Here is a 25,668-nt window from a genome sequence, read left to right as displayed (position 1 = left end):
ATCTGGACACGCTTTTGTGGAAATGCTTTTAACAGAAAAACTTTTCCATTAAAAGTATTTCTGGAAAATCATGCCAGGCTAGATACAGCCAAGGGCTACGTCTACACTGGCCCCTTTTCCGGAAGGGGCATGTAAATTTCAGCAGTCGTCGTAGGGAAATCCGCGGGGGATTTAAATATCCCCCGCGGTATTTAAATAAAAATGTCCGCCGCTTTTTTCCGGCTTTTAAAAAAGCCGGAAAAGAGCGTCTAGACTGGCCCCGATCCTCCGGAAAAAGTGCCCTTTTCCGGAGGCTCTTATTCCTACTTTGAAGTAAGAATAAGAGCCTCCGGAAAAGGGCACTTTTTCCGGAGGATCGGGGCCAGTCTAGACGCTCTTTTCCGGCTTTTTTAAAAGCCGGAAAAAAGCGGCGGACATTTTTATTTAAATACCGCGGGGGATATTTAAATCCCCCGCGGATTTCCCTACGACGACTGCTGAAATTTACATGCCCCTTCCGGAAAAGGGGCCAGTGTAGACGTAGCCAAGGAGTATGTGGATCCCATCACCACAAGCTATGATGGGTCAAAAGCTTAGCAGGACTCAAAATAGACTAGCTGTCTGTATGGAAAGTGACTACACAGCACTACCGTAGTCAGACTCCCTCTCTGCTTGCCCCACCCCCACAAGCTGCTCAGAAAAGCCAGCTGGCCATATCCAAAGTACCACTCACCCCTTCCATCTGGATCACAGCTGTTCACAGACACATATGGCATCTTAGAATCAAGATATTCAATTTTGGGACAAAAACCAAATACAGGTTGAACCTCTTTAGTTTGGCACTCTCTCGTTCAGCATGATGTTAGTTAGCTGGATGTCCACTTATCATGGGAGTGGCACTCAGGCTGTGTCTACATTGGCAAGATTTTGTGCAAAAGCAGATGCTTCTGCGCAAAAACTTGCCACCTGTCTACACTGGCCGCTAGTTCTTGCTCAAGAACACTGACATTCTAATGTAAAAGCGACGAGGAGTCCTGTGGCACCTTATAGACTAACTGAAGCGTAGGAGCATAAGCTTTCGTGGGCAAAGACCCACTTCGTCAGATGCATGTAGTGGAAATTTCCAGAGGCAGGAATAAATCTGCAGGCCAGGATCAGGCTGGAGATGACGAGGTGGATCCAATCAAGGAGGATGAGGCCCACTTCTAGCAGCTGATCTGGAGGTGTGAATTCCAAGAGAGCAGAAGCTGCTTTTGTAGTTAGCGAGCCATTCACAGTCTTTGTTTAATCTAATGTAAGAAATCAGCGCTTCTTGTGCAAGAACTATGATGCTCCCGCTCAGGAATAAGCCCTCTTGCACAAGTGTTCTTGCGCAACAGGCCAGTGTAGACAGGCAACATGAATTTCTTGCGCAAGAAAGCCCGATGGCTAAAATGGCCATTGGAGCTTTCTTGCACAAGAGAGCGTCTACACTGGCATGGATGCTTTTGCCCAAAAGCACATGCCAGCGTAGACGCTCTCTTGCGCAAATACTTTAATGCAAAAACTCTTGCGTTAAAAGTATTTGCGCAAAATCTTGCCAATGTAGACATAGCCTCAGTGTTCTGTGCTGTTATTTAGCTCTAATTTACCCCTAAATGCCTTCTAAGAGCCCAGTAACTAATGGAAGTGCAGGTAATGCTGCTAGGCAATATTGATCTCCTGTGGTTTGGCAAATTTTCTGGTTTGGGACCAGTCAGATCTTGAGGGTGCTGGACTAGAGAGGTTAGAACTATACTTGCCAATTTTTAAGATTTCAGTTTTTCAACAAAGAAATCATTTTTTCTGTGGAAAGCAGATACTTTTCATACACAAAAGTATAGTTGGAGGTGGTTACTTGGTTTGGCTTTGAATAGCTTCATTTCTGACCTCATCTTGTCATTTATTATGGAACAGCTAACAAAATAAATGAAAATAAAAAATATTCTGCTGCTCTTCAACATTCCTAAGCACCTACATTTTATTGCTGTACAATAGGTTATCTATAAATCCCCACCTTCATAACAAGCTTGATGTCAAATCCTTCTCATGGAGGCTGCTAATGGGATCGAAATATAGCAGCAGCGGCTGCTATACAAGTGTTCACATCTTTCGAGCATCCTTTAGCAATTGTCTATGATGCTTCCCAAATGTTTGACAGTCTCTGTAAAATTGATGAAAATAGTAATTTCATCCCATGAATACCATGGAGGCTTCACTGGCTAATGTTCAGCTTGCAAGTTCTTAAAGCATTGTGTAAGTGCTAAGGGTTACTGAGTGCAGAGGTATATAGACAATACTGTAGCAAAGCTAGCTACATATCTGTGGTCCTCAAAATGTTCTTATTCCACTCAACTAATTTATCCACCCCTTGTGAAAACATTTCACTTTTCATGGCAGCCACTGCTTATGAACGTGGCAGAACAGATATAATATGAGCTCATTTGTGCTTTGGGACTAGAGAAAAAGCGAGAGAATCTGTTCCATCCTGTATTTCATTTACAAGAGATTTTCCTCAATTACTGTATTACATGGTGAAATTGATTTTATTAATTATAATTACAGTAATCTTCTGTATTTTTGTAAAAGAATAAATTAATCAGGAGTTTGTTGAGCTGTTTAATAGGCTATCATGGCTATTAAATCATCAATTTCCACTGTCCCTGTGAACCTCCTGATTTGTTTTTATTCCCAACAATGTGCTCTACCGTAATTCATTAAGGCAGAAATCCAAATGCATCTTGGCAAGGAAACAAAAGCTCTGATGAAGTGAACATTAACAGTGTGATTTGCTCTAAGATGGTGATACATTCCTCTCTTCATGCCACCCTTCATTGGGCCCCTTTCTGGTTATTCATAATTAAAGGAATTATTGAAAAATGTAGGACAATATTTCTATAACATGGATCATTCCTGCCTTCCTATGAACTGCCCAGATTAATCTGATGATAAATCTTCAAAACTGGCGTGACCCATTCACTATAAGATTGTCCTTGAAAATTTATAAGGAAAAATGCCACAGCTGTAAAGAAGACTAGGTGTTTGTATAAGCAAAATGTTATAACATGCATTATAATCCCAGGAGCAAATTGAGCATGCAGTGTTGCTTTTCTTAGATATTGCACTGATATTTAAGTTTTAGGGAAAGAACAGTACTAGAAACATGTTGCAATGGGCAAATCATAGTTTGTCCTGGATAGGTGCACTAAATAGGAAAGAAGAGACATGGAATCAGGCCATAGGGGGGCCATAAATCAGCTGATCAGCATCAGGAGCTTCAAATAAGAACATAAGAACAGTCATACTGGGTCAGACCAAAGGTCCATCAAGCCCAGTATCCTGTCTGCCAACAGTGGTCAATGCCAGATGTCCCAGAGGGAGTGAACAGAACAGGTAATCATCAAGTGATCCTCCTCCTGTCATCCATTTCCAGCCCCTGACAAACAATGGATAGGGACACCATTCCTACCCCTTCTGGCTAAAAGTGGAGCAAAAAGCTAGTATAGGAGCATATCTGAGAGATGGAAGAGAACGGAAGGTGTAGCAATTTCCAAGTCCCTCCTGGGGCAAGATGCCTTACATTGGACTAATAACACTCTGCTCAAAATAAGACTCATGTAAATGCAAAGTAATCCTGCTGACTTCAGTCAGGAGACTGGACAACGTGGGTCAGATTCTGTGAGACAGTGAGCAATTCCCATTGATGTCAATAGTAGTAGAAGGGGCTTAGCAGGATCAAACCCAGCATTTGTGGAAACACTTGTCGGCATTCTCAGAGCCAGTGTGATGGAGAATAATTGTGTAGCCTTGTGTTGTGGTTTATTCTGCAAATCTGTTTTCACTTCTGTGACTGCTACTAAATGTTTAGAGCCAAATAGACACAACAGATTCTTTTAAATATAGACAGTAATTGTATTTTACCAGATATTTGTGGCATGAAAGCTTGCATGTGTCAACACTTACAAAATTAAACCTCTACAAAGGGTAGTAAAAGTAGAGCAGAACAGATTCTGTGGTCTGAATTTCCCCTGAAAGTACTTTACCACTAATGCTATTTTGTACATGTATCATCCTTTCTCCAGTATAGTTCTCTTTTTCTGTCATTCTGATGTGAGAACTGATAAAACTTTAAACATAAAGAAGAAGTTCTTCCCTAAGTCTACGCCTTTTATTTCTCCTTTTTTTGCCATTGAGGTGATGTTTTTAAGGAATAGCAAGGAGACATTTCTGAGAAGTTATACTCCTAACTTCATGTATTAGGAACTTTTTTTTTAAATTAGGTAAAGTGAAATTATGCGAACTAGTTTCCTGTTTCTAGTTTAGCACATTACACTGAGCAGACTTTCTAGTTTAACACATTACACTGAGCAGGCTTTCTTACCCCAGGCCTGGCTATACTATTGTACATGGGCAGACCACTGCACCTGAGTAAAGCCCTATTAACGCCATTTACTTCAATAGAGCTCTGCTTATATGCAACACATCCCAGGATTGGGTCCTTTACTTACAGTGATTAAATAGTTACCAAACCAAAACTGAAAAATCCTAACATTTTGATTCTTATTCAGACTAAGGTCTCTTTACACCATGAGCCATTGTAAGTTATATGTAACGTACAGTATGTAAGTTATATGTAAATATTACTTACAAGGGAGTGTTAACATACACTACAATTTAGGCCTCAGTTCTGCTGGAGTACAATATATTCACTGTATTTATCCACTCTTTTATTATCAACTTTCAAAATTTGTTCAAGTTTGCATCACCAATTCTCCCACTACAGAATGTTTACTTGAACCAAGTTCTCCCTTGGAAAGAAGAGACATTGGCAATGCCTACTGACCAGGGGAATGAATTATTTGGACCTCAAACAGCTTAGACCCAGAAAGATTAGAATCCATACAAATAGATGGATTAGCCCCACTGTAATAGGTGGCATGCATGGGTGGGGAGCATCTTTTTATGTTTTGGGTTGTCAAAGAAAATTAACAAAAAGAGAAGGAGGGTGAAGAATGATGTAGTCAACTAGTGTAAAAGGTGAGTTTGAAGCTCAAAGAAAAGAAGCATGCTGGGCTTTGGCCAGGTTACATTTTTCTACTCTGAGTAGCAAAAGGAAACTGAGAAAGGGTCACGGCTAGTCCATCCTTTATACTCTAGCATGGGAGAAGCACGGCCCCCAAAAATATAGTTATTCACAAATAACAGGCACATCTACAATGGGAGCCATGCTGACAACAGAGCTCAAAAACTGGGTTTTCTTAATGGCTCAGCTCTTGGAGTCAGGCAATTACCAGATCCTGAACCTCTCAGCTTTAATTAAAAAAAAATTAAACAGAATAGCACTGGTCATCTGTATCATGGTCCATACCTACCTTAAGCAATACTACAAAAATCTGAGGTTTTTTCAAGTTATTTAAACTAGACTCAGACCTTACACACAACAGAATGTAGACATTTTTTGAGGCCTGGGGCCATTCCTTTTCTCCTATCAGTAACATAACAAATAAGGGCTTTGTTGGGAAGGAAAATAATGGGAAATTATTTTTTGGGAGGGAGAAAAAAAAAGCACTAAAAAGATATTAAACCGAAGTGGAAATGACAGAACATACAGAATGAAAAGAATTTTTTTTAGAAGACATCACAGGTGCACACCTTGTATCATTGTGAAAAATAAATGAATATTAATATCCGGTACAACTTGGAGGGGTATCAAATTTGGTCATCAATATGGTGTTGGTGTGTCTGACCCTAAAAGAAACTTTTTAAAATTTGGTGATTTGCAATAAAAAAAATTGGAAATTTTCTTTTTCTTTTATTCTCCTAATTAAAATATTATATATTATTCCCTTCTCTTTGATTACGGGCAGTTATCTTCTTATGCATGCCATTCAGATTGCTTCCACCACTTTCTGTCATGAAGTAATATCAACGATTATTTTGCTTCAGTAAATTTATTGAGGCCATTTTCCAATTAAATGCCATGAATGTCTAGACTTAGTAATCTTTTTGTTTGTTTATTGGCATCAACTCTATCAATTAAATCCTCAATTTCAGGTAGTTTAAATAAGCCTGTGCTGCTTCAACACTTCATTTTGTTACTGCCTTGCACATAATCTCATTAATTAAAAACGTAAATTTTTAATCAGTCATTTATATTGTTAGAAAGTATGAACTGGAGCGCCCTCTGTGGTATCCTGTGTCACAGTTCTAAGCAACTACTGGAAGACAGGAGCAAATAGATTTTCTTCTTTCATTCTATACTGTGCAAAAAAGAATTTTAGTTATTTTAACAATACATAATGCCTGATAGAGCCGGAGTATCAACCATTACAGCTGCAAATTCCATCATTTATCTAGTGCCTGAAAAAAAACACAAAGATAAACATATCAAAATATGATCAGATTATTTATTACTTTGAAATAGAATTCCCTTTCTCTCAGTCATATGGCAAACAAGTTGAATTTTGTTACACTAGTTTCACTTTGTTTTAATGGCTTCCCTTCAAATATTTTTATTCTAATTATTTTTAGTTTGTATGGTATTTTGTTGGGTCTGGATACAATACTGTACAATATACTATAACACATATGGGTATATTGATATCTGTGGAAAAACTTGATTCCCCAGGATTCCGAGCATTCTGATTCTACTCCATCAAAACACTTAAGTGTGTGCTTAGTTTTAAGCATAAATACTTTTAACTGTGGCTCACAGTCACATTATTCCTAAACATATTAGACATGGGGTTAAATGTGCAGCTGAATCAGAGCCACAGTTGTCAGCACTTTGCTTGACTAATCCCTAAACTAACAGACAATATTACAATACACTGACATGTTTTTAATCACATAACTTCAGGACATGCAAAATTTGAGAGACTGGGAACCTGCTTAGAACTTGACTACATTTAATTAGAACACAACTGTGCATGAAAGTATCAAAGCAGAAGACGACAACCACAAAGTTTGCTTGTACTCTTATCTTCCTTGATACATGAATAGGTTCCCAGTTTAAGACTGGGTTGGAAAAATTATGGTAAATATATTTTGAATTTTAGTTACCTTTGGTCCTTCTGAGCTTACTTTTTATTATTTGGCTATCTCCTTTATTTTTCACGATGGTATTATTTATTCTTTATACCATACAGTTTTGTGCCACCATCGTTAAACAGTATAATTTTATTAGTGCTGAATTGCACCAGTTCATATTTAGTAGGTCTCCATTACCCTCAGGTAGTTCCCTTGGTTTTTGGAAGATGGTGGTGCTGCACCTGTAGTGTGTAGCAGTTCTAACAGAGCTTTGCTCCAAGACTCACTCTCTCTTGTTTGCATCATACATTTATTTTCATGGTTTTCAAACCTCTCAAAAACACTATCAATAGTATTATAGAACTATTATAGACTAATAGTGAACTGAAGGGGAAAAAGCCTTCACTGCTAGTAGATCACTAATCTAATAGACTGATACTTGGTTTTAAGGCCTAATAGATAAATAGCAAATACTCTATGAAGAAATGTTATAAAGTACCACAAGACTTAGTCAAGGCATTTGTTAATTCTTGCTTTGTTCTAGGCTTGGTAAACTGCAAAAGATGATACCCCCCCACCCTATTAACATGTGCATCCCATTTTATATATTCTTATGTACCATCTTCTACCCTTGATGAGATCATCCTATCTTTGCTTCATTTACAAATGACCATCAAAAAAATTACCAGATTCAATTACCAGAGTCAGGGCTTCTCCCTCCCTCCCTTAAAGATAAAGGAGTGTACTACAATTTCAGCAACCCTTTCTCTGGTCCCCATTTCTCTTACCTCTATGTTCATATCTGAGGCTATGTCTACATTACAGAGTTTTTTCCGCTCTTACGTTCACACTGCAATCGCGTTTTTTCAAAAGAAAATCAAAACAAGAGAGGGGTTTTTCCAACATTGTTAAATATCTTTGTGAGGAAGAAGCCTTTTTCTGAAAAAGCTCTTTTGGGAAAAGGTGTGTGGGGACAGGGAAGAGGGAGTTTTTCCGAAAGAAGAGGAAAGAAGAAAAAGCACAGGTGCCCTGGTGGCTACTCCATCCATAGTAATCACATCTTAAATGTGAGATAGCATCCACACAGATTGCTTTTTTGACGCGCTTTGGCAGTGTGGACGCACTCTTTCAGAAGTCGTCGTTTTGGAAGATCTTTTCTGGAAAAGCTTCTTCTGAAAGAAGCCTGCAGTCCAGACATAACCAGAGTGATCAACAAGAGTGGTGAGAATAACCAAAGTAGAGAAATATACCTCATGCTATTGCCAAGGTATTCAACTCCATCCTAATCAATGCATCCGGGATGGGACAGGATTGACAATGACATTTGCCTATACAAATGGAAGCTGATGACTAACTATGGCCTGATGGCTTTGTCCTCCACTCTAGAAAGAGCAAAGATGGAGGATTAGTAAACCACAGCCCATGCTGACATGGACTTTAGTGTTACAAGATAACACTTTTAAAAAATGTTAAGTTGCAGACAGGACAGTGGCTTTCTTTGGTTTGTAAAACCGGAGAGGGGCCTCGCCAACCAGGAAATCTGATCTGCATAATACGACATATATACCCGGGAACAGAAATTGTACAAGGAGCACACATTTTTATACTGAACATAGAACACTAGAACTGGAAGAGGCCTTAAGAGGTCATCAAGTCCAGTCCCCTGCTCTCATGGCAGGATGAAGCACCATCTAAATCATCCCTGACAGATGTCTGACCTGCTCTTAAATATCGCCAATGATGGAGACTTCACAACCTCCCTAGGCAATTTATTCCAATGTTTAAACCACCCTGACAGTTAAGAAAAACTTCCTAATGTCCAACCTAAATCTCTCTTGCTGCAATTTAAGCCCACTGCTTCTTATCCTATCATCAGATATCAAGGAGAGTAATTTCTCTCACTCCACTTTGTCACACTGTTTTATGCATTTGGAAATTTAGCAAAATTGAAGATACACTGGCAATTTAACAAAGATAAGTCACACTATTTTTATTATTCATAAAAGTGCATTTTATATCAAACTATTTTTCTCCTAAATATCAAATGCCTCCTTCTGAGTGCACACAACACTCTGCTCTTTTCATTTTACCTTAAATTAATGTTTAGCAATTACTGAATTGAAACAATCTTTATGAATACTGTATCCAATATATTTACAATACTGTATGAATATTCATTTTAATAGAAAATATTCAAAGCTTCTTTAGTGTCTGGATTGAGTTAGAATTAGTGACAACATTCCAAACTGAGGATAAGTAGAAAATTGTCTTTAATCAATAAGTCAATGAATTTACCGATTAAAGACAATTTTTTCTTATCCTCAATATGGAATTTTCACACCAGTTCTAACTCAATCCAGACAACACATCTAAATAAAAAGTTAAACATATTGGGCATCAGGACAAATCCTCCAAAACCAACTATAATACTACTAGGAACATGTGTGTATGATATTTTATCTTGACCATATGCATGTGCTTATGAAAGCAGCACACAGATGCCTACATTTCTCAAATCATCATTTGAAGTTTGCCCCATAAGGTAAATCCTTTATGCTGCACTTGTGGAGGGCACAAAACCAGGCCCATACAAATGACACTATTCCCATAGTATCTAATGTTTACAATACTAAGCGGGACAAAGCAGAATACAACTTAACGAACAAAAATCACATTGACAGAGCAAACATGTTTGTCAGCTATAAAATGTATTATAGTGCCAGAGTCAGGAGAGAAATTCTGCACCAAGAAGTGACTAGTTGAATAAGAAAATGTCAGTTTTATACAATCTGCTCCTCACATATTTTCAAGGTCATATTGGCTCATTTGAATGACTAAGCCTCTGATCCTGCATGGAACCCTGCTGACTTCATAAGTGCATAGGTCTGCCCGTGATTCTTTATTCTAGGGTCAGTGCCTATGCTTTTACTTCTACTACTTCCGCAAAGCCAACAAAGAGGAGACTGAGTTGAATTCTATTCTTTCTTGTATATCAATTGGATTATTTACTAACTTCCATTTATAGGGCCAATTATTTTGACATGTGCAGAACCAATCAAAAACAATACATACACACAGGTCACAACTTGGACTCTAATTTTTATTACTGGTGTGAATGCACACGAAGAAAAAAAATCCTGCTTGACCCTCTGCTCCCTCGTTGAGTGTGTAAGGCTAGCAGTCAGAAAACACATTTTCCTAATAACTAAAGCATATTTCATCTGGAAATCAGTAAAACACAAACATTAAATTCCCCTCTTTCTTTTTCACAGTCCCATTTTTCAGGCTAGGACCACACTTGAAACATCATCATTTATTTTGGTAGACCTGTTACATGTATCACATTTACTCTAGAAGACCTTAAGCAAGAGCTGGGCTTGATTTGTAGTGTTTGTGTGAAAATCTGAACTCTCCCAAACCATAGGGGTGTGAGGTTGGAACCAGAATCCGAGGTCAGTCCATTTCTATTTTGAAGTTTAATGACTTGAACTATTTCAAAGAAGCAGTATCCAGGCTCATTAATTAGCTTCCCTTGTATTTTTCAGAGCATCTCCACACTCACGTTTATGAAAAGCAATACATTAGCAATTCTCTGACTATTTCAAAGAGGACAGAAAAGGGATGAACTTTGTAATGAACTGGAGAAATCTTGTGCAACCTTTTAAATCCCAATGTGCATAAAAGCTCTAAGCATACCTACTACACTTGAAGGCTCTAGTGTCTTCAGAGCATCACCCACCATACTGTAGGAATCAGAACTTAAATCCATGGACATTATCATCTACCCTCTTGTAACCCACAGGAATCAGGTCAGGACTACATGGTGCTTTTTGTTTCATATAAAAGCTTTTAGCGTAAGCAAAACCTGACTTCAGTGCCAAAGAGGGAAACTTCAAATACTGTCAGATTATTCCATTTTTCATTGTGCAAGTTCCCAAATTCATATTTTATTTTGAGCATCAGAATTCAACAAAGAAAACCCATGATTTTTTTTTTTTTAAGTTTCAGACAAATGACTTAAAACATCTGTCTGCAGGAGAGAGGAAGATGAGATGCTTTATTCACATATTTTTAAAAGTGGTACTGTTGTGAGTACAATTTGTAGTCAAATATAGAACTACTCAGAAAGCAGAGCCGATTGAAGTGGTCTGAAAGTCCGATGGCTCACTTGCTTTTGCTTTAATAACTGTATATGGTGCTTCTTCTGATAAGGAGTCTGGCACAGCATGTCATCCAGAGTCAGCTTGGTTACCTGTCCTGATGCTTGCAGCTTGGCACAGATATCTTCTAATCTGGCACGAAAAACAGAGTTTTCCTCCAACTCTTGCCTGACTGTAGCCAGCTTTAAAGAAGAGATAATGGCACACTATAACAGTCCAGCAAATACAAATCTCATTCAATCATTGCCTTCCAGACAACACAAACAACCATTCCATTAAAAAAAAAATGTGCTAAGGGTGAGATGCAAGTTTAGCATAACCATCTGCAAGAAGAGATTGTTAAACAGCACGTTACAATGCAACATGCCACTGAACATGGATTGCATACCAATTGAAGAGAGTTTATTAGATTAAAAGCTTCTGTAAAGTATCTGAAAAGCTTCTGTTTTAGTACAGACTGTAGGAACACAATTATTTCTTCTTTAAACCCAAATGATATAATTGTTTTCTGGAATCTGTTTCCCAGCTCATAGAACTATAAATTCAATGAAAGTAATCTAGCATGTTACACGTAAAGTGCAATCAGGCCTCTATAATGTTGAAAAGTTCTGTGCACCATGAAATCTGTAAATAGAGATGAACTCACAAGCAAATCTGTCTTATATGGATTTGATGAATAATGCACTCTGCAGAAGCAAGGGGGTAAAATATGTGTTTGGTCTTTAACAAATTTATAAATATTTATTTAAATATAAAACATTTGTAACCCTGTAAAGCAGGGGTGGGCAAAAGGGCCTCTGCTAGCCAGATCCAGCCCGCCAAGTGGGTGGATCCAGACCGCAGAGGCCCTGCCGCTCTCCCACCCGCAAGCCAATTAGGACCTGGAGGCGGGGGGGAGTGCACAAAGTTTCCTCCCCCCTTTCAGGAGCATGTGGTGCTTGGAAGTCCCAGGCACTCCTGACGGGGCTGCAGGAGACTTCGTGTGCTCCTTCACCCCCAGGCTAATCAGAGCCTGGGGGCAGAGGAGCACACAAAGTTTCCTCCGCTCTGGTCCAGCCCTGTGAGGAGCATGGGGAACTTAGAAGTGCCACGCTCCTGGCAGGATGGGAGAAGACTTTGCATGGTCCCCTGTCCCCAGGCCCTGATTGGCCTGGGGGAGAGGGAGTGTGGGATGTCTCCTCCAGCCAGGGGCATGGACACGTAGGAGGATGGCGGGGGGCGAGAGGGAAAAGGCACTCCCCTACCCCCAGACCAGTTATGGTCTGGGGGTGGGAAACCCAGAAATATCCTGGCCCAGCCCCTTCTGCTCAAGGTCCTTCCTCTTCCGGAGTGGCCCTGAGCCACTTCAGACATTTTTGAAGTAGCCCTCAGCAAAAAATTATTGCCCACCCCTGCTATAAAGAATATGGAGGGGGGAAATATGGGGTTCAGTTTTGATCATGAAAACAAGTAAATTACAGGAGGCTGCTTTTTAAAAATCCTATTTTTTGTATCTTATTGTTTGTAGTAATGTAGTTTAAAATATACCCGTAATGTAGACAGACTGTACAATTATCTTTCTACCAACTAACAACTCTGTTTGACACCTACTCTTTCCCCACCACCCCATTAATAATCCTACAGATAAGTGTTTAAGTGGGTATTTACATCTTCTTACACTGTCTCAGTCAGTAGACCAGTTCAGAATGAAGAAGTTCAACATGCTGCTAAACATTCAGAAAAAGGAAAAGCTGTGCTGCCAAACCCAACTAAATCAGTGTTTTCCTATAATGTATTTTACCTACTGATTAATTAACACTTTTTCTGTAGGAAATCTCAAAATACCTGACAAACATCAATAAACCTCACAACATCCCAATGATATGAAAGTTAAGGTAGGGTGTACAATTTTAAAAAGCACTTACACAACTTAGAACTTTAATTTTACTGACATTAAACAAGACTTAAGCAAAAGTACTTAAGCATCTAAGTCCTGGTTTTAGGTGCTACTGCAAAAGTAATTATCAAGTTTGTTCATTTATCTGGTACCTCATGCTATCTAGAAAATTAAATACAATAAATGATAATAGAGAAGGGATGATAAAATAGATAAATGAACAGCATTGATGATAACAATTACTTTTTTGGTAATCTTTGTTCTTTCACTTAAGTTGTTCTATTTCCGCATTCCATTCAAAATAACTTAAATAAGCCAAAGCTCTAGAAAACTTACTAGAAGAAGAGAAAACCTGGAATGGCAGGGGAAAGGAATGGACTGGCTGAATCACCCAACAGGTCTCATTCTCGGTGTTAATGATTACATAATTTTTAACTAATTTAACCAATTATGAAGGACTCATAACTCACCACCTGCTCAGAAAACTCAGTTCTTTTCACTAAGCGGGAATTACCCATATCCAGTGCTGCTTCCAATGTCTGCAGAAGATCTTCTAGTGCCCCAGACTTGGCTTGTATAAGAATCTTTTTAAAGAGGGAAAAAAAAGATATACAACAACCAAAACGCTTGCTTTTAATGTGTTACAAGGAGAATAACGTCAAGACTGATAGAACAAAATACAAGCCAACTGTACAAATTTTAATTTTTTAAGTGTTCTGTTGATCTTGAATAAAATCTATCTTTCATAGGGGAGGACTTAAATAGAAACCAAACCAGCCTTTACACTGTAATAATTGGGCCCTTCAAGGTGAATCAGAGACAGTGGTCTTCAGAGACAGCTGTGTGTGTTGTTGTTCTGAGGGAAACTGGTTTTGATTTTACTGAGTTATTACTGCTGCAGCCCCTGCTAGTTAACCATAACCGGTAAGCATCACCCAGTTAACCATTCACAGCCCTAGCCTACTCTTACACTGAAGTAAAATGTATGTATGTCACTAAGGGGTGTGAATAATCCACATCTCCGAGCAATGTATGTTCTACCGACCTAACCACCAGTGTAGACAGCCCTAGGTCAGAAGAACTTCTCCCAACAACATAGCTATCCCCTCTCTCAGATGCAGAAGTTATTAAACTCACTCCCATCTGCTTAGAGCATATCCACTCTAAGTACTAAAAGCACGCACATGCACCAAAGCTGTAAGTTCTGCTGTGTAGACTTATACTTATCCATGTGCTACAATATTACAAATAGTAAAGAAATAATAAAAACCAAATCAGAGGGGTGGCATTTTACATCAAGACTGGGCACATTTTGCATAAGTACATGTGATCTATCCAGAACCTCAAAATCACCCATCCCCCGCCTCCATTTCAAAATCCATATGCAAGATTTCTCTGGGCTCTTTCAGCTAAAGTAGTAAGAGTGCTATCATACTTAAACATCAATAGTTATTACTAGTCCTGCCGTGATTGCAGGGGACTAAGTCTCGTCCTGGATGACCTCTGAGGCCCCTTTCAGTCTTAAGCTTCTATGATTACACAGGGTGCAAGACAGTAGAAAAAAATCAAGGTCAAAACACATATGTAACTCTTTGAATTTCTCTGTACAAGCCTATGTGAACATACAAAATAAGCACACTTACATTAAGATTACAGCACAGTCTGTTCTCTCTGTTCATGATCTGAGAATATAAGGACTGGGCTTTCACCACATCATTCTAGAAGGAAGGAGGGAAAACCCCAAATATCAGGTTGTTTGTATAAAACCTAATTTTGTTAAACAACTTTTTTTTTAAGTTACCAGATGATGTCTTGAAGGTCAAAACTATAACAGGGTACAAAAAGAGCTAGATATATTTATAGAGGATAGGTCCATCAACAGCTATTAGCTGGGATGGACAGGGATGGTGTCCCTATCTTCTGTTTGCCAGAAGATGGGAATGAGTCTCCAACCTGTTCTGTTCATTCCCTCTGGAGCACCAGATACTGGCCACTGTCAGAAGACAGGATACTGGACTAGATAGACCTTTTTATCTAGTATGGCTGTTCTTATGTGCTGCTCTGGGGGTCTTCAGCTAGGAAGCTGGGGTTATCCTGGCTGTACTATCGACTATTACTGGTCAAACCTCCAACCAGTATGAATTTATTACTCAGTTTACCTTTCCCTGAATATGGAGAAGAATATGCACAAAAAGTTTGGGTTAAACAAGCTGAGATTCCCCCCCTCCACACTTCACCAAGGTACACTTGTTTAGATAAAGACATAAAACAAGTTTGTTAACTATAAAAGGTGTTGATTAATCGAAGTTAACTCATGCGATTAAAAAAATATTGTGATTAACAGTGTGATTAAAACTGCAATTAAACAGTAGAATAGCAATTAAAATGTATTAAATGTATGAATGTTTTTCTACATTTTCAAATACATTTTAATTACAACACAGAATACAAAAGTGTTCATTTTATAATAAATTCCAACATTTGCACTGTAAAAACAATACAAAGAAATAATGTTTTTCAGTTCACCTCATATAAATACTACAGTGCAATCTCTTTATTGTGAAAGTGCAGTGTAGATTTTTTTTTGTTACATAACTGCACTCCAGAGGAAAACAATGTAAAACTTTAGAGCCTATAAGTGTCACTTCTTGTTTAGCCAATTGCTAACAAACAAAAGGTTGTTTATATTTATAAGAGATAATGCTGCACGCTTCCTATTTCCAAGGTCTTCTGAAAGCAGAGTGTTTGTGTGCCAGCTACACTAAACATTTATATGCAGCTTCATTCTTTGGCCACCAATCCAGGGGATAGGCTTCCACGCTGATAACACTTAAAGTAAAGTGAGGGTATGTTTACACTGCCACCCTAGTTCGAACTAGGGTGGCTAATGTAGGCATTCGAACTTGCAAATGAAGCCCGGGATTTAATTAGGAGCTTTAATTCGAACTACCTAGCCCATGCCGCGTGTAGCCGCGGGCAGGTAGTTAGAACTACAGGGCATTTAAAAAATGGCGGCGCCCGGGAACATGCAAATAAAGCCCAGGAAGATGCGGAGCAAAGCCACGGAGGGGTTCTGGCAGCGGAGCAGCCCAGGCGCGCCTGGGCTGCCCCCCTGCCGGCTTCCCCCGCGGCTTTGCGGCTGTCCCGCTGCCGGCGTCCTCAGAGGCTTTGCTCCCAGTCTCCCTGGTCTGCTGGTCTCCAGCAGACCAGGGAGACTGGGAGCAAAGCCGCGGAGGACCCGGGCGGCGGGACCGCGGTGCGTCTCGGTCCGCCGTCTGCGTCTTCCTGGTCTGCTGGGGGGGGGGGGGGGGGAAGGGAGAACGCAGCTAGTACGCCCCCCTCCCCACAGCAGACTAGACTTTTCTCCGGTCGCCTGTGGCAGAGCAGCTGGGGCGCTGCCGGTTGGTCCCACAGCGCCGCTCTGGGTGCTACTGGACCAACCCGGCAGCACCCCAGCTGCTCTGCCCCAGGCGTCCCCAAGTCAGCTGCTGCTGAAACTGACCAGCGCTGACTACAGGAAGCCCAAGGCAGAGTTGCTCTGCCCCGGGCTTCCTGGAATCAGCTGCTGATCAGTTTCAGCAGCAGCTGACTTGGGGACGCTTGGGGTTCTTAAGTTGATTCTGTATGTAAGTCGGAACTGGCGGTCAGTTTCAGCAGCGGCTGAATCTGGACGCCAGATCCAACTTACATACAGATTCAACTTAAGAACAAACCTACAGTCCCCATCTTGTATGTAACCCGGGGACTGCCTATATTGCATTTTTGATGCAGTTACAGTACTGTTTATATATAACTCTGCATTTGTATGTTCAACTTTCATACTAAAGAAATTGCACTACAGTACTTGTATCAGGTGAACTGAAAAATACTACTTCTTTTGTTTTTTACAATGCAAATATTGGAAATAAAAATATAAAGTGAGCATTATACACTGTATTCTGTGTTGTAACTGAAATAAATATATTTGGAAAATATACAAAACATCCAAAATATTTAAATAAATGGTGTGCTATCATTGTTTAACATCACAATATTCATATTACTAGCACAAATATGAGGTGTAGTGTCACACAAATGCCTTGAGGGCAGGGTCCACATTTATGTCTTTGGACTCTTTGTACTACTGTTGCTAACAAACATCTCAATTCATACTGTGTTGGGATTTTGCTGTATGCTTTAACAGGGCTAAATAATTGTGTAGTGGATTGACTATATATTCTTAGAATATCAAAATCATCACATTTTAAAACAACAATTATCTTAATCTCTTTTTAAAAGGTCTAATCATGGTGGCAGGCAGACACACCTCCTCCATTTTAATTTTCCCTCTGCTTGCTCCCATATGCCACAGAAAATCAACAGAAGCAAAGGCTAAATAAAAATAAAACCTTAATACCTGTTTCAGAGCAAACGCAACAGCAAAGCAGTATGCTCGTTTTGGCATGCTCTCCCCTTTTAACTGAGCCTCTTCAAGTAAGTTTGTGCAGATTTTGCAAGACTCTGGGCTGTTCTGTATAGACATTTAAATTCATACTGTGATAGTCAGTTTAGAGAAGCAGCAAAAGCTGCACATGATTTCAGAATGTTATTGACTATATTTACTGCACATAAAATACATACATCTCATAGCAAAATGCAGGACAATGTAGCACTTTAAAGACTAACAAGATGGTTTATTAGATGATGAGCTTTCGTGGGCCAGACCCAGTCTGGCCCACGAAAGCTCATCATCTAATAAACCATCTTGTTAGTCTTTAAAGTGCTACATTGTCCTGCATTTTGCTTCAACTACCCCAGAATAACACGGCTACATTTCTATCACTATTATACATCTCATAGGTCATAAGAATAACAAGACATGCATCTTTTCAAATAGTCATCTCACCTGAACCACCAATGTAGACAACACTAGGTCAGGAGAGCTTCACCTGAACCAAACTACACTACACTATATGGCAGATTCTGTGCAGCACTTCCTGAGAAGGATAGCACCGAAGGTACAAACAAGGGGAGGAAGGACTGTGGGAGCAAAGGTGATTTTAGTTTAAACCACATTTGCGTTACTTTGCGGGCTGCTCAGAGGACTAAATGGTTCTACGACCATTGTGCTTAGCACGATGGACACTTCCCCCTCCCACGGCCTGTATACCTCCTAAGCAAACTGACTTTTCATTATTACATCTCAAAATGCATCTTTCAATCTGCACTGGATCACAAAGGAAATTGAAGTACTATTAATCTAAGTGAAATCTGTACTCTGCTACTTGAGAATTCACCTGTTTCCATAAGTATTATCTCTTGTATATTTTAGAGATTTGTGTGGCTGTCTGTGAGTCCATTTGTTCAAGAACTCCTGCTAAACAATAAGAGCTAGGACCACTAAATTTGGTATGCAGCTTCCTTTTATCCTATCTTAAAGCCAGGTCAGGGTTCAGCTGTGCCAGGAAATTGGAATGTGCCTGGAATTACAGTAAAACTCTGATGGTCCAGCATCTGATGGTCCGGCACTCCTGATGGTCCGGCACCATGAAATGCTCCGGGCAGCCGGACCATTGGAACTGCTCTACCCCAGGCGTCCTGATTCAGCTGCTGCTAAAACTGACCAGCGGCTGAATCAGGGACACCTGGGGCAGAGCAGCTGGGATGCTGCCGGGTTGGTCCAGTAGCGCCGAGGAACGGCGCTGCGGGACCAACCCAGCAGCACCCCAGCTGCTCTGCCCCAGGCATCCCCAAGAGCAGCTGGTCAGTTTCAGCAGCGGCTGAATCAGGGACACCTGGGGCAGAGCGGACTATCAGAAGAGGGGGCTATGAGGGGTCTAGGGTGGCATTCCCCCCCACCCCAGACCCCTCATAGCTCCCCCTTCCGATAGCCCGGCATATCTGATAATCCGGCACCCCTGGGTCCCAAAGGTGCCGGATTATCGGAAGTTTACTGTATATTGTTTTCCACGGGAGCTAATCAGAGGGACAGCTATACTACAAAGTGACCACAGGGAGCATCCACACCAGGAAGGGAGTCGTCAACAGGGGATGGAGCTCTCCATCTTGCTGGCCACTGGCCCAGGTAAGTGGCCCCCCTTGTGCCAAACCTCTCCCTCCCTGGCTCTTGGCTGCAGAGTTGGCCTGAAGGAATGGGAGGGAAAGCCCTACTGATGCGCCCCCCTGCAAGCACCACCAGGGCTGTGAAGTGCCAGTTCTCTCCCCACCGGAGCCACAGTCTACCACCTCCCTCAGCAGCACCGTTGGGCTGCCCAGCATAGCTGTGCCTAGTGGCCTGTGTGTCCCATGCCCCCTCCAGCCTCTGGCTGGGCCCAGGCAACGCCGGTCAGTATTCTAGTTACAGAATGCATTTTGAAAGATGGCTCTATAGAAGGAATTCTAATATAGCTTTGATTTCAGCTACTTCTTTATTATAGATCATATGCATTATTTCTTGGAAATAAATAACCACAAAGATGTTCCACTAATGTCTTGAACTGTTAGGGCCAGGTTCTACAAAGATTTGCACGCACGCACGCACGCACGCACGCACACACACTGAAGCCAGCAGGATCAGGGCCTTATGGTGTTAAATGCATTCATTGATATTACATCATGATTTTTAAATGGGATGATATAATAAAGTGTGATACATTTGTCCACATATTTTCTACTTAATTAATCACCTTTCATTTTTTTCTAATATTTGTTTCTGATTTTTGTTGCTACAACTTCAAGAGTTACTCTGGAGATGTATCAGCTGAATGGTTTAGGATTAGTGTATTTCAGTGTTTAAGGCTGTTATATTATTAAAGTGATGGATAGTCTTCACCACTACTAATGGCCCTTGATATGTTATTTTATTTAAAGTACATTATTGGAGACTTATTGCAATGATTGGCAGACAGACTTATTATCTAAAGGTTTTATTCTCCAAAAGATAGCTACTGCCCTTCCTGGCAGCAGGAGAAAAAGACTACCTGGTGAAGTCAGAGGAGAGCCATCCCTTTCATTAATGATTTGAAATACTCAGTTGTCTGATCTTAAAAACACTTTTGTGCAAAGATTAAACAATAATTCCTTTGTTTATCCACAAGCAATAATCCCAGCTTTAAATCCTATATATATTTCTGAGCAGGTTCCTCCTATTGCTATTCAAAATAAATCTATCCAGTTTAAATTACACATTACTATTACTTATTGTAGCATCACAATTATTGCATCCTTTTAAGAGTGTGCTCATATAGCCTGTATCATAATATATGCGCGCAATGGGGATGAATTCTAGTTGCACAAGCTATCTTAATTATGGCATTTTCTAATTTATGAGTGCTCAACTTTGTAAACTTCACTTTTTTTGGTGTGTGCAATATATTTTATATACTTGACAAAGAAGCCATTTATGACTGACTCAGGTTTCCAAATGAAGTATTTGCAGCTGATGAGAAACCATATCAGGGTATCAAATAGAAAATTTTAAATATAAAACTAATTAAAATAGAATACCACAACAATTCTTCATAGAAATAATGAAACATTTTACCAGTTTGTAGCATACTGCAAATGCAAGTAGATATGTGTCTTTGATGAATTTTACATGTTGTTTTTTCATTTCTACCAGCACTTCCAAGGCACCTGCCAAAAACCATGCTTATTATTGGATTAATGTGTTTCACTAATTGGGGCTCTTATACTTAATACATGATCCATCCACTACTGAAAAACAAGATTATTTTTGAGCTCATATAATACTGTAATCTGCAACATTTTAAATGTACACTTAAGAATTATTAGTTTAAAAAGAGACTTTACATATAAATCATACATTGCCAGAAACCTTCCATCAGTGTCAGGTGGATATATCTATTGTTTTACAAAAGGGATGAGATGAATACTTGAATTTGGGTTAAATTTGTATGTAAATCTAATCTTATTGTCAAAGCTATATTTGTACAAATCTGATTCTCAAGTCATATGCCTGCCTGCCATCATCCCAGATCCCCAGACACCAGGCAGTGGCCATTTAAAAATAACCCTGTACAGCATTTCCTCAAGCTCCCAGCTGCTGCTTCTCTACACCCCGGCCCTCTGTCTAATCCCTAAATCTGATAATTTCCAGGACAGCTTGCCTCCTTGACCTACTGACCCTGGCAATATATGAAGTCAGATTTGCCAAATGCCAAAACTATGTGCTAGATATTCTATAATTTTTTTAAAAAAGTGGATTTGTCTTAACCTTACTTTACACTGTGCTTTACATTTTTCAGATTAGAAAAACCTTTCTAGACCACATGAGACAGCTTCCCAGGTCTTCATAAAGGGCAAGACTGTGATTTTAAGACAATGGGAGTGATGTGGAGAGACGCGTTGACTGCATGCATTTTCAGAACAGAGCCTCTGAACGATTTTCTTACAAGCATTTATTTTCCAGATGCTCTAACGCCCACAAAAATGCCTGAATAAATTTTCTTCAAACTTCTCCATCTCACTAATAAAACAAAGCAACCCTCGGGGAGGAAAATATTAAAAAAAAAAAAGCATGAGATGTGTCAGTCTACAGGACATTTTTAGAGACATTAAGCCTTTGGAAAATAGGAGTCTAAAACAAAAGGCTCTCCACTCAACCATAATTGTAATGTATTGCTAATGGGAGATTAGACTGCTGCTATAAGTACTTAATAAGTACACATTATGGAGCCCTTCAAATGCTGTTGCACAGGCTGTGCAGCTTTCAAATCCAAGAGTGATCACATACGGCTCAACTAGCCAAAAGAAGCATAGTGTTCAGTGTTATTTATATCTTTAAAATAGATCCATGATTACATTTAAGATGTATACCTTGCTCAAAATGCATTTGCCTTAACATTTATTTCAGTACTTACTTTCATAATGACCTTTTTTAAACAACATATCCATCAAAATATTGAATGATGTGCTATCAGAGAAGAAGCCATGCAGAGTCTGGTGAAGAAACATATAAACAGAGCCGGTTTTAAAACTAAATGGCTTTACCACGTACCACATCTTCTCCAGCTGCCGACTGGCCAGGTCCCTTAAGTGAGACATTTGGTTCTCAAAGTTCTCCATGTGTTCTCAGTGGAGTAATCTTTAATTTTCCATTGAACTAGATCATTTTGGGTCATTGATTTTTGAAGAACTTCCTACTGAGTTCTGCTTCATAAAAGATCAATGGCAGGATATGCCCTTTATGCTAATACAAACAGAACTCTCTGGGAGCAGGCAACTTCGAAAGTTTAACCGTTTATAAACCAGGTTTGGGTTTTCCTGTAGCTGAACGCAGATTAATGGTGTCTTTGAAGGACAAAGTGCAAGTACCAAACTGAAGGAGTTCTTTGCTGAACACAGAACAAAAATATTGTGCTGACCAGGACGGGAGCTGGAATTATGAGGAGCAGAGTTTAATGAGCTAAAACATTACAATGAAAAAATGAGCACATCTTCCCCTCACTAAAATTATACTGAACATGGAACATTCACATGGAATGAATGAGACACAATATAATGCTAGAAGTAAATTAAGTTTGAATTTCTACCCACAGATGCTTAACAAATGACTGTCACTGTTGAATGTTACTGTGGAGAATGAAGGAGCTAAAAGGAAGGCTGCGACTTTGGTAGGGACATCACACCATTCCTTGTAATTGTGAATCTGAATAAAGTCCATGATCTTTGTAGCAACAGCTCCTTTTTCCTCCAGGAGTTGCAACCTGGTTCATATGATCACAGATCACGTTTGGTGTGCCCACTCTATAAATGGGGACTGAGGGAAAGAGATGCCAAAAGTTAGTGGCTTGCAATCCGGTGGACTAGGTTACAATACCCATTCAATTTAGCCCTCTGTCCACCCCTCCATATATGGAGGGATAGATGAGCCACACATTAGTGGTGCTGTGACCAAGTATCAATGCCTACAGCAGGAAGCCAAGCTCAGCCCTACATGACAGAAGCTACTGCTGTGGGATGAGTGCAAGGCAGGCTTCCTCTCTACCTTCCCCTCCCCCTTCCTCAGGGCCTTCTCCCCTCACTGGGAACAACTCACTTTCCATCCCTTCCCATAGTTCCCCTTTCCACAACATAGCCTTGTTTTCACCTCTGCCATTAAATTCATTGCATTTTTTTTAGTGAAAAAAGTTGCAGCCTTACATGTATGTGGTACTTTTAAAAATATACCATGCCCTGATGGTTATCTCTTCAACACTGATTTTAACTTCTGGTAGTCAAGCAAATTAAAGAAGGTTAAGGGAGAAACCAGCAGGAAAGGCATGACAGTTGCAAAGATAAGGCTTCTTGGAGAAATAGTGAGGGACCTATCTATTGGGAATAGCCCTTGTCTGGCTCCAGCTAGTCTGGCAAGGTGTATTCATCCCAAACCAAGCCTATGATCAAGGTGTTCCTAAAACACAGTGTGTGTCTTCATGATACAGTCAGTCTGAGTTACAACTTGAGTGTTACGTCCCAGTTTGACTCCCATGCACACACACAAATCTTCAGCTTGAGCTGACTGGTGCTTTAAGGATGAGTTAGATCAGGCAATTTTTGATGGGCAGCCAAGCCAAGATTTTGGAAAGTGATCAAAAGCCACGCTCTTCCATGATATTAATGGAGAAGGCATGGGGTCTGGGATGGAAGTTGGGTGCAGAAAGGAGCCTGGGGTAAGGGACTGGGATGTAGGGATTTGGATGTAGGATGTGTAAGGGAGTTTGGGTGAAGGAGGCAGTTGTGACCTGGATGCAGGAGTTTGGTTATGATCTAGGGCAGGAGGAGCTGTGACTACAGGCAGGTGACTGGAGTGCCAGATCTGGGAGGGGGTATGGGTTCAGGAAAGAGGCAGAGGTTTTGGCTTATGTTGGGTGGGGGGAGAGAGGGGCTAGGATGCTAGAGGCAGGCTCTGGCTGGGAGACTTTCCTGGGTGACTCCTGGCCAGCAGCCCAGCACGTTCTTCAGTCAGCATCCTTGCATGCCCCGCCCCTTCACAGGCTGCACAAGCCATGTGCGTCTGTGAATAAGAGCCTGAGGGGAGGCGAGAGTAGTACTTCACACACTGCCTGTTCTTCAAACAGGCTACTCCAATTGGCATTGTGTGTGGGGCGGGGGCAGCATTTCCCTGCTCCCCCTGGCTCGCAGCTGAGAAACACAAACTGCCCAGCAGCCAATTTTCTGGGCGTGTGGGGGCCAGGACAAATAGGGAGTCTATGTGAGGCTCCCTGCTGCATCTGTGGGCCAGTTATAATGGATTGGCGGGCCAGATCCAGCCCATGTGCCTTATTTTGCCCAGCCCTGAGTTAGATGCTCTGTCAGCTGGGATTGTGCCTAACAGCACAAGCAGAAAGATTTTCTTCAGCTTCACTTAAGCTAGCATGTTAAAAATAGCAGCATGAATGTTCAGTAAGGGTGGTGGAGAGGACTAACCATCTCAGCTCAGGTGATTGTGCTGGGTCTGAGCTCAGGTGTCTAGCACATGCTGCAACATCCACATTGTAATCTTTAGCACCCCAGCTTGAACCGGATTCAAGGTTGCTTGGGTAAGCTAGCTGGTGCAGTTTTGTTGTGTAGACATGCCCTGAGGCCAACACCAAGAAAAATAGAGAAACACACAGGGACTGCAGCAAGTAGGACGGCTCTCCCAAACCACAGATGGGAATAAACTGAACCTACATAAGGTAGCTTAAGCTTAATTAAGGGAATATATTCAGTGCTGTTCTTTTGGCTCATCTGCCAAAACACCGTGTTCCCTTTGGCAATTAAATACTACTTTGTTTTCAAGATGATGTTTCCGAGTCACTTCAATCAACAGCTGTCACTCATTCCTGAAGAAAAAGGGCTTACAGGTGCCAAAAGTGGTTGGGGCAGTTGGATTAGCATAGGCTGGCTAACACAGGTGTGCTACAATCTGAAGACTCAGTCTAGGGCCATGGTGTCCAATCAGTTCTGAAGTAGTAGCCACTATAGTGGCTACTGCTATAGCGAACTAGCCAAACTCAATCAGCCAAATAGCCACATGTGGCTAGCGTGTTGGACACCATGGATCCATGGATCTAGGGAGTGGTTGGACCACATGATTCCACCCAGAGGGAGGTGCAGGCAGTTAGGCCTTTTGCCTGAGGGTTGCACTCAAGAAGGGACACAAAAGTGTCTGAAGTAGGGATGTAATATCCTGTTTAATTGGCTACAGCCTCTCTCCGACTTACGAACCGGTTACAGACCAAGCAATTGCTCATAACTCGGTTTGTTCATAAGTCGGACCCCACTGAGTTACATGCAACTGCACTGTTCATAAGCGCGGATCGCGTTTGTAACTTGGGGTCCGCCATTTACGATAGTTTTGGTTGTAACTGCGAACAGTTGTAAGTCAACCATTCGCAACTCAGGGACCGGCTGTAACTGGTTAAACATATTATTTAAAGGGAAGCAAGGGGAGTGCTCTAACCCAACTGGAGCGCCCCTCCCTGCCCACCGCTGGGCTGGAATGACTCCCCCTCTCCTCCCGCTGAAGGCAGGGACTGGCTCCAGCCTGGCCAGAGCAGCCCCTGCCTTCTGCAGATCTGGGCACCCTGAAGGCAGGGGCTGCTCTGGCATCCCAGTCCGAGCAGCCCCTGCCTGTGGGGT

At 40.9% G+C, this 25,668-nt stretch overlaps 1 protein-coding gene across 3 annotated transcripts in view; it reads right to left on the bottom strand.

Moving 5' to 3' along the window:
* Nucleotides 1–492: 492 nt before the first annotated feature.
* The window catches only part of PTCD2 (pentatricopeptide repeat domain 2), a 35,313-nt gene continuing 10,137 nt past the window's right edge, over nucleotides 493–25,668 (bottom strand). For 2 of the 3 annotated variants that reach the window (XM_075932243.1, XM_006124298.4), the window contains exons 5-10: nucleotides 21,924–22,002; nucleotides 20,585–20,676; nucleotides 17,459–17,572; nucleotides 14,706–14,780; nucleotides 13,533–13,646; nucleotides 10,109–11,368 (exon numbers count right to left, since the gene is read on the bottom strand). In XM_075932243.1, the coding sequence (XP_075788358.1) occupies nucleotides 11,144–11,368; nucleotides 13,533–13,646; nucleotides 14,706–14,780; nucleotides 17,459–17,572; nucleotides 20,585–20,676; nucleotides 21,924–22,002 (699 nt within the window). In that variant the 3' untranslated portion in view covers nucleotides 10,109–11,143. Of the gene's footprint in view, nucleotides 6,358–10,108; nucleotides 11,369–13,532; nucleotides 13,647–14,705; nucleotides 14,781–17,458; nucleotides 17,573–20,584; nucleotides 20,677–21,923; nucleotides 22,003–25,668 lie in introns of those variants that run through there. The other variant, XM_014574172.3, reaches the window with a different exon arrangement.

Source organism: Pelodiscus sinensis, chromosome 6, assembly GCF_049634645.1.
Source record: "Pelodiscus sinensis isolate JC-2024 chromosome 6, ASM4963464v1, whole genome shotgun sequence".
Taxonomy (NCBI): Eukaryota; Metazoa; Chordata; order Testudines; family Trionychidae; genus Pelodiscus; species Pelodiscus sinensis.
The sequence above is the reverse complement of the archived record's forward strand: the minus strand, read 5'-3'. Positions and strand labels throughout refer to the sequence as shown.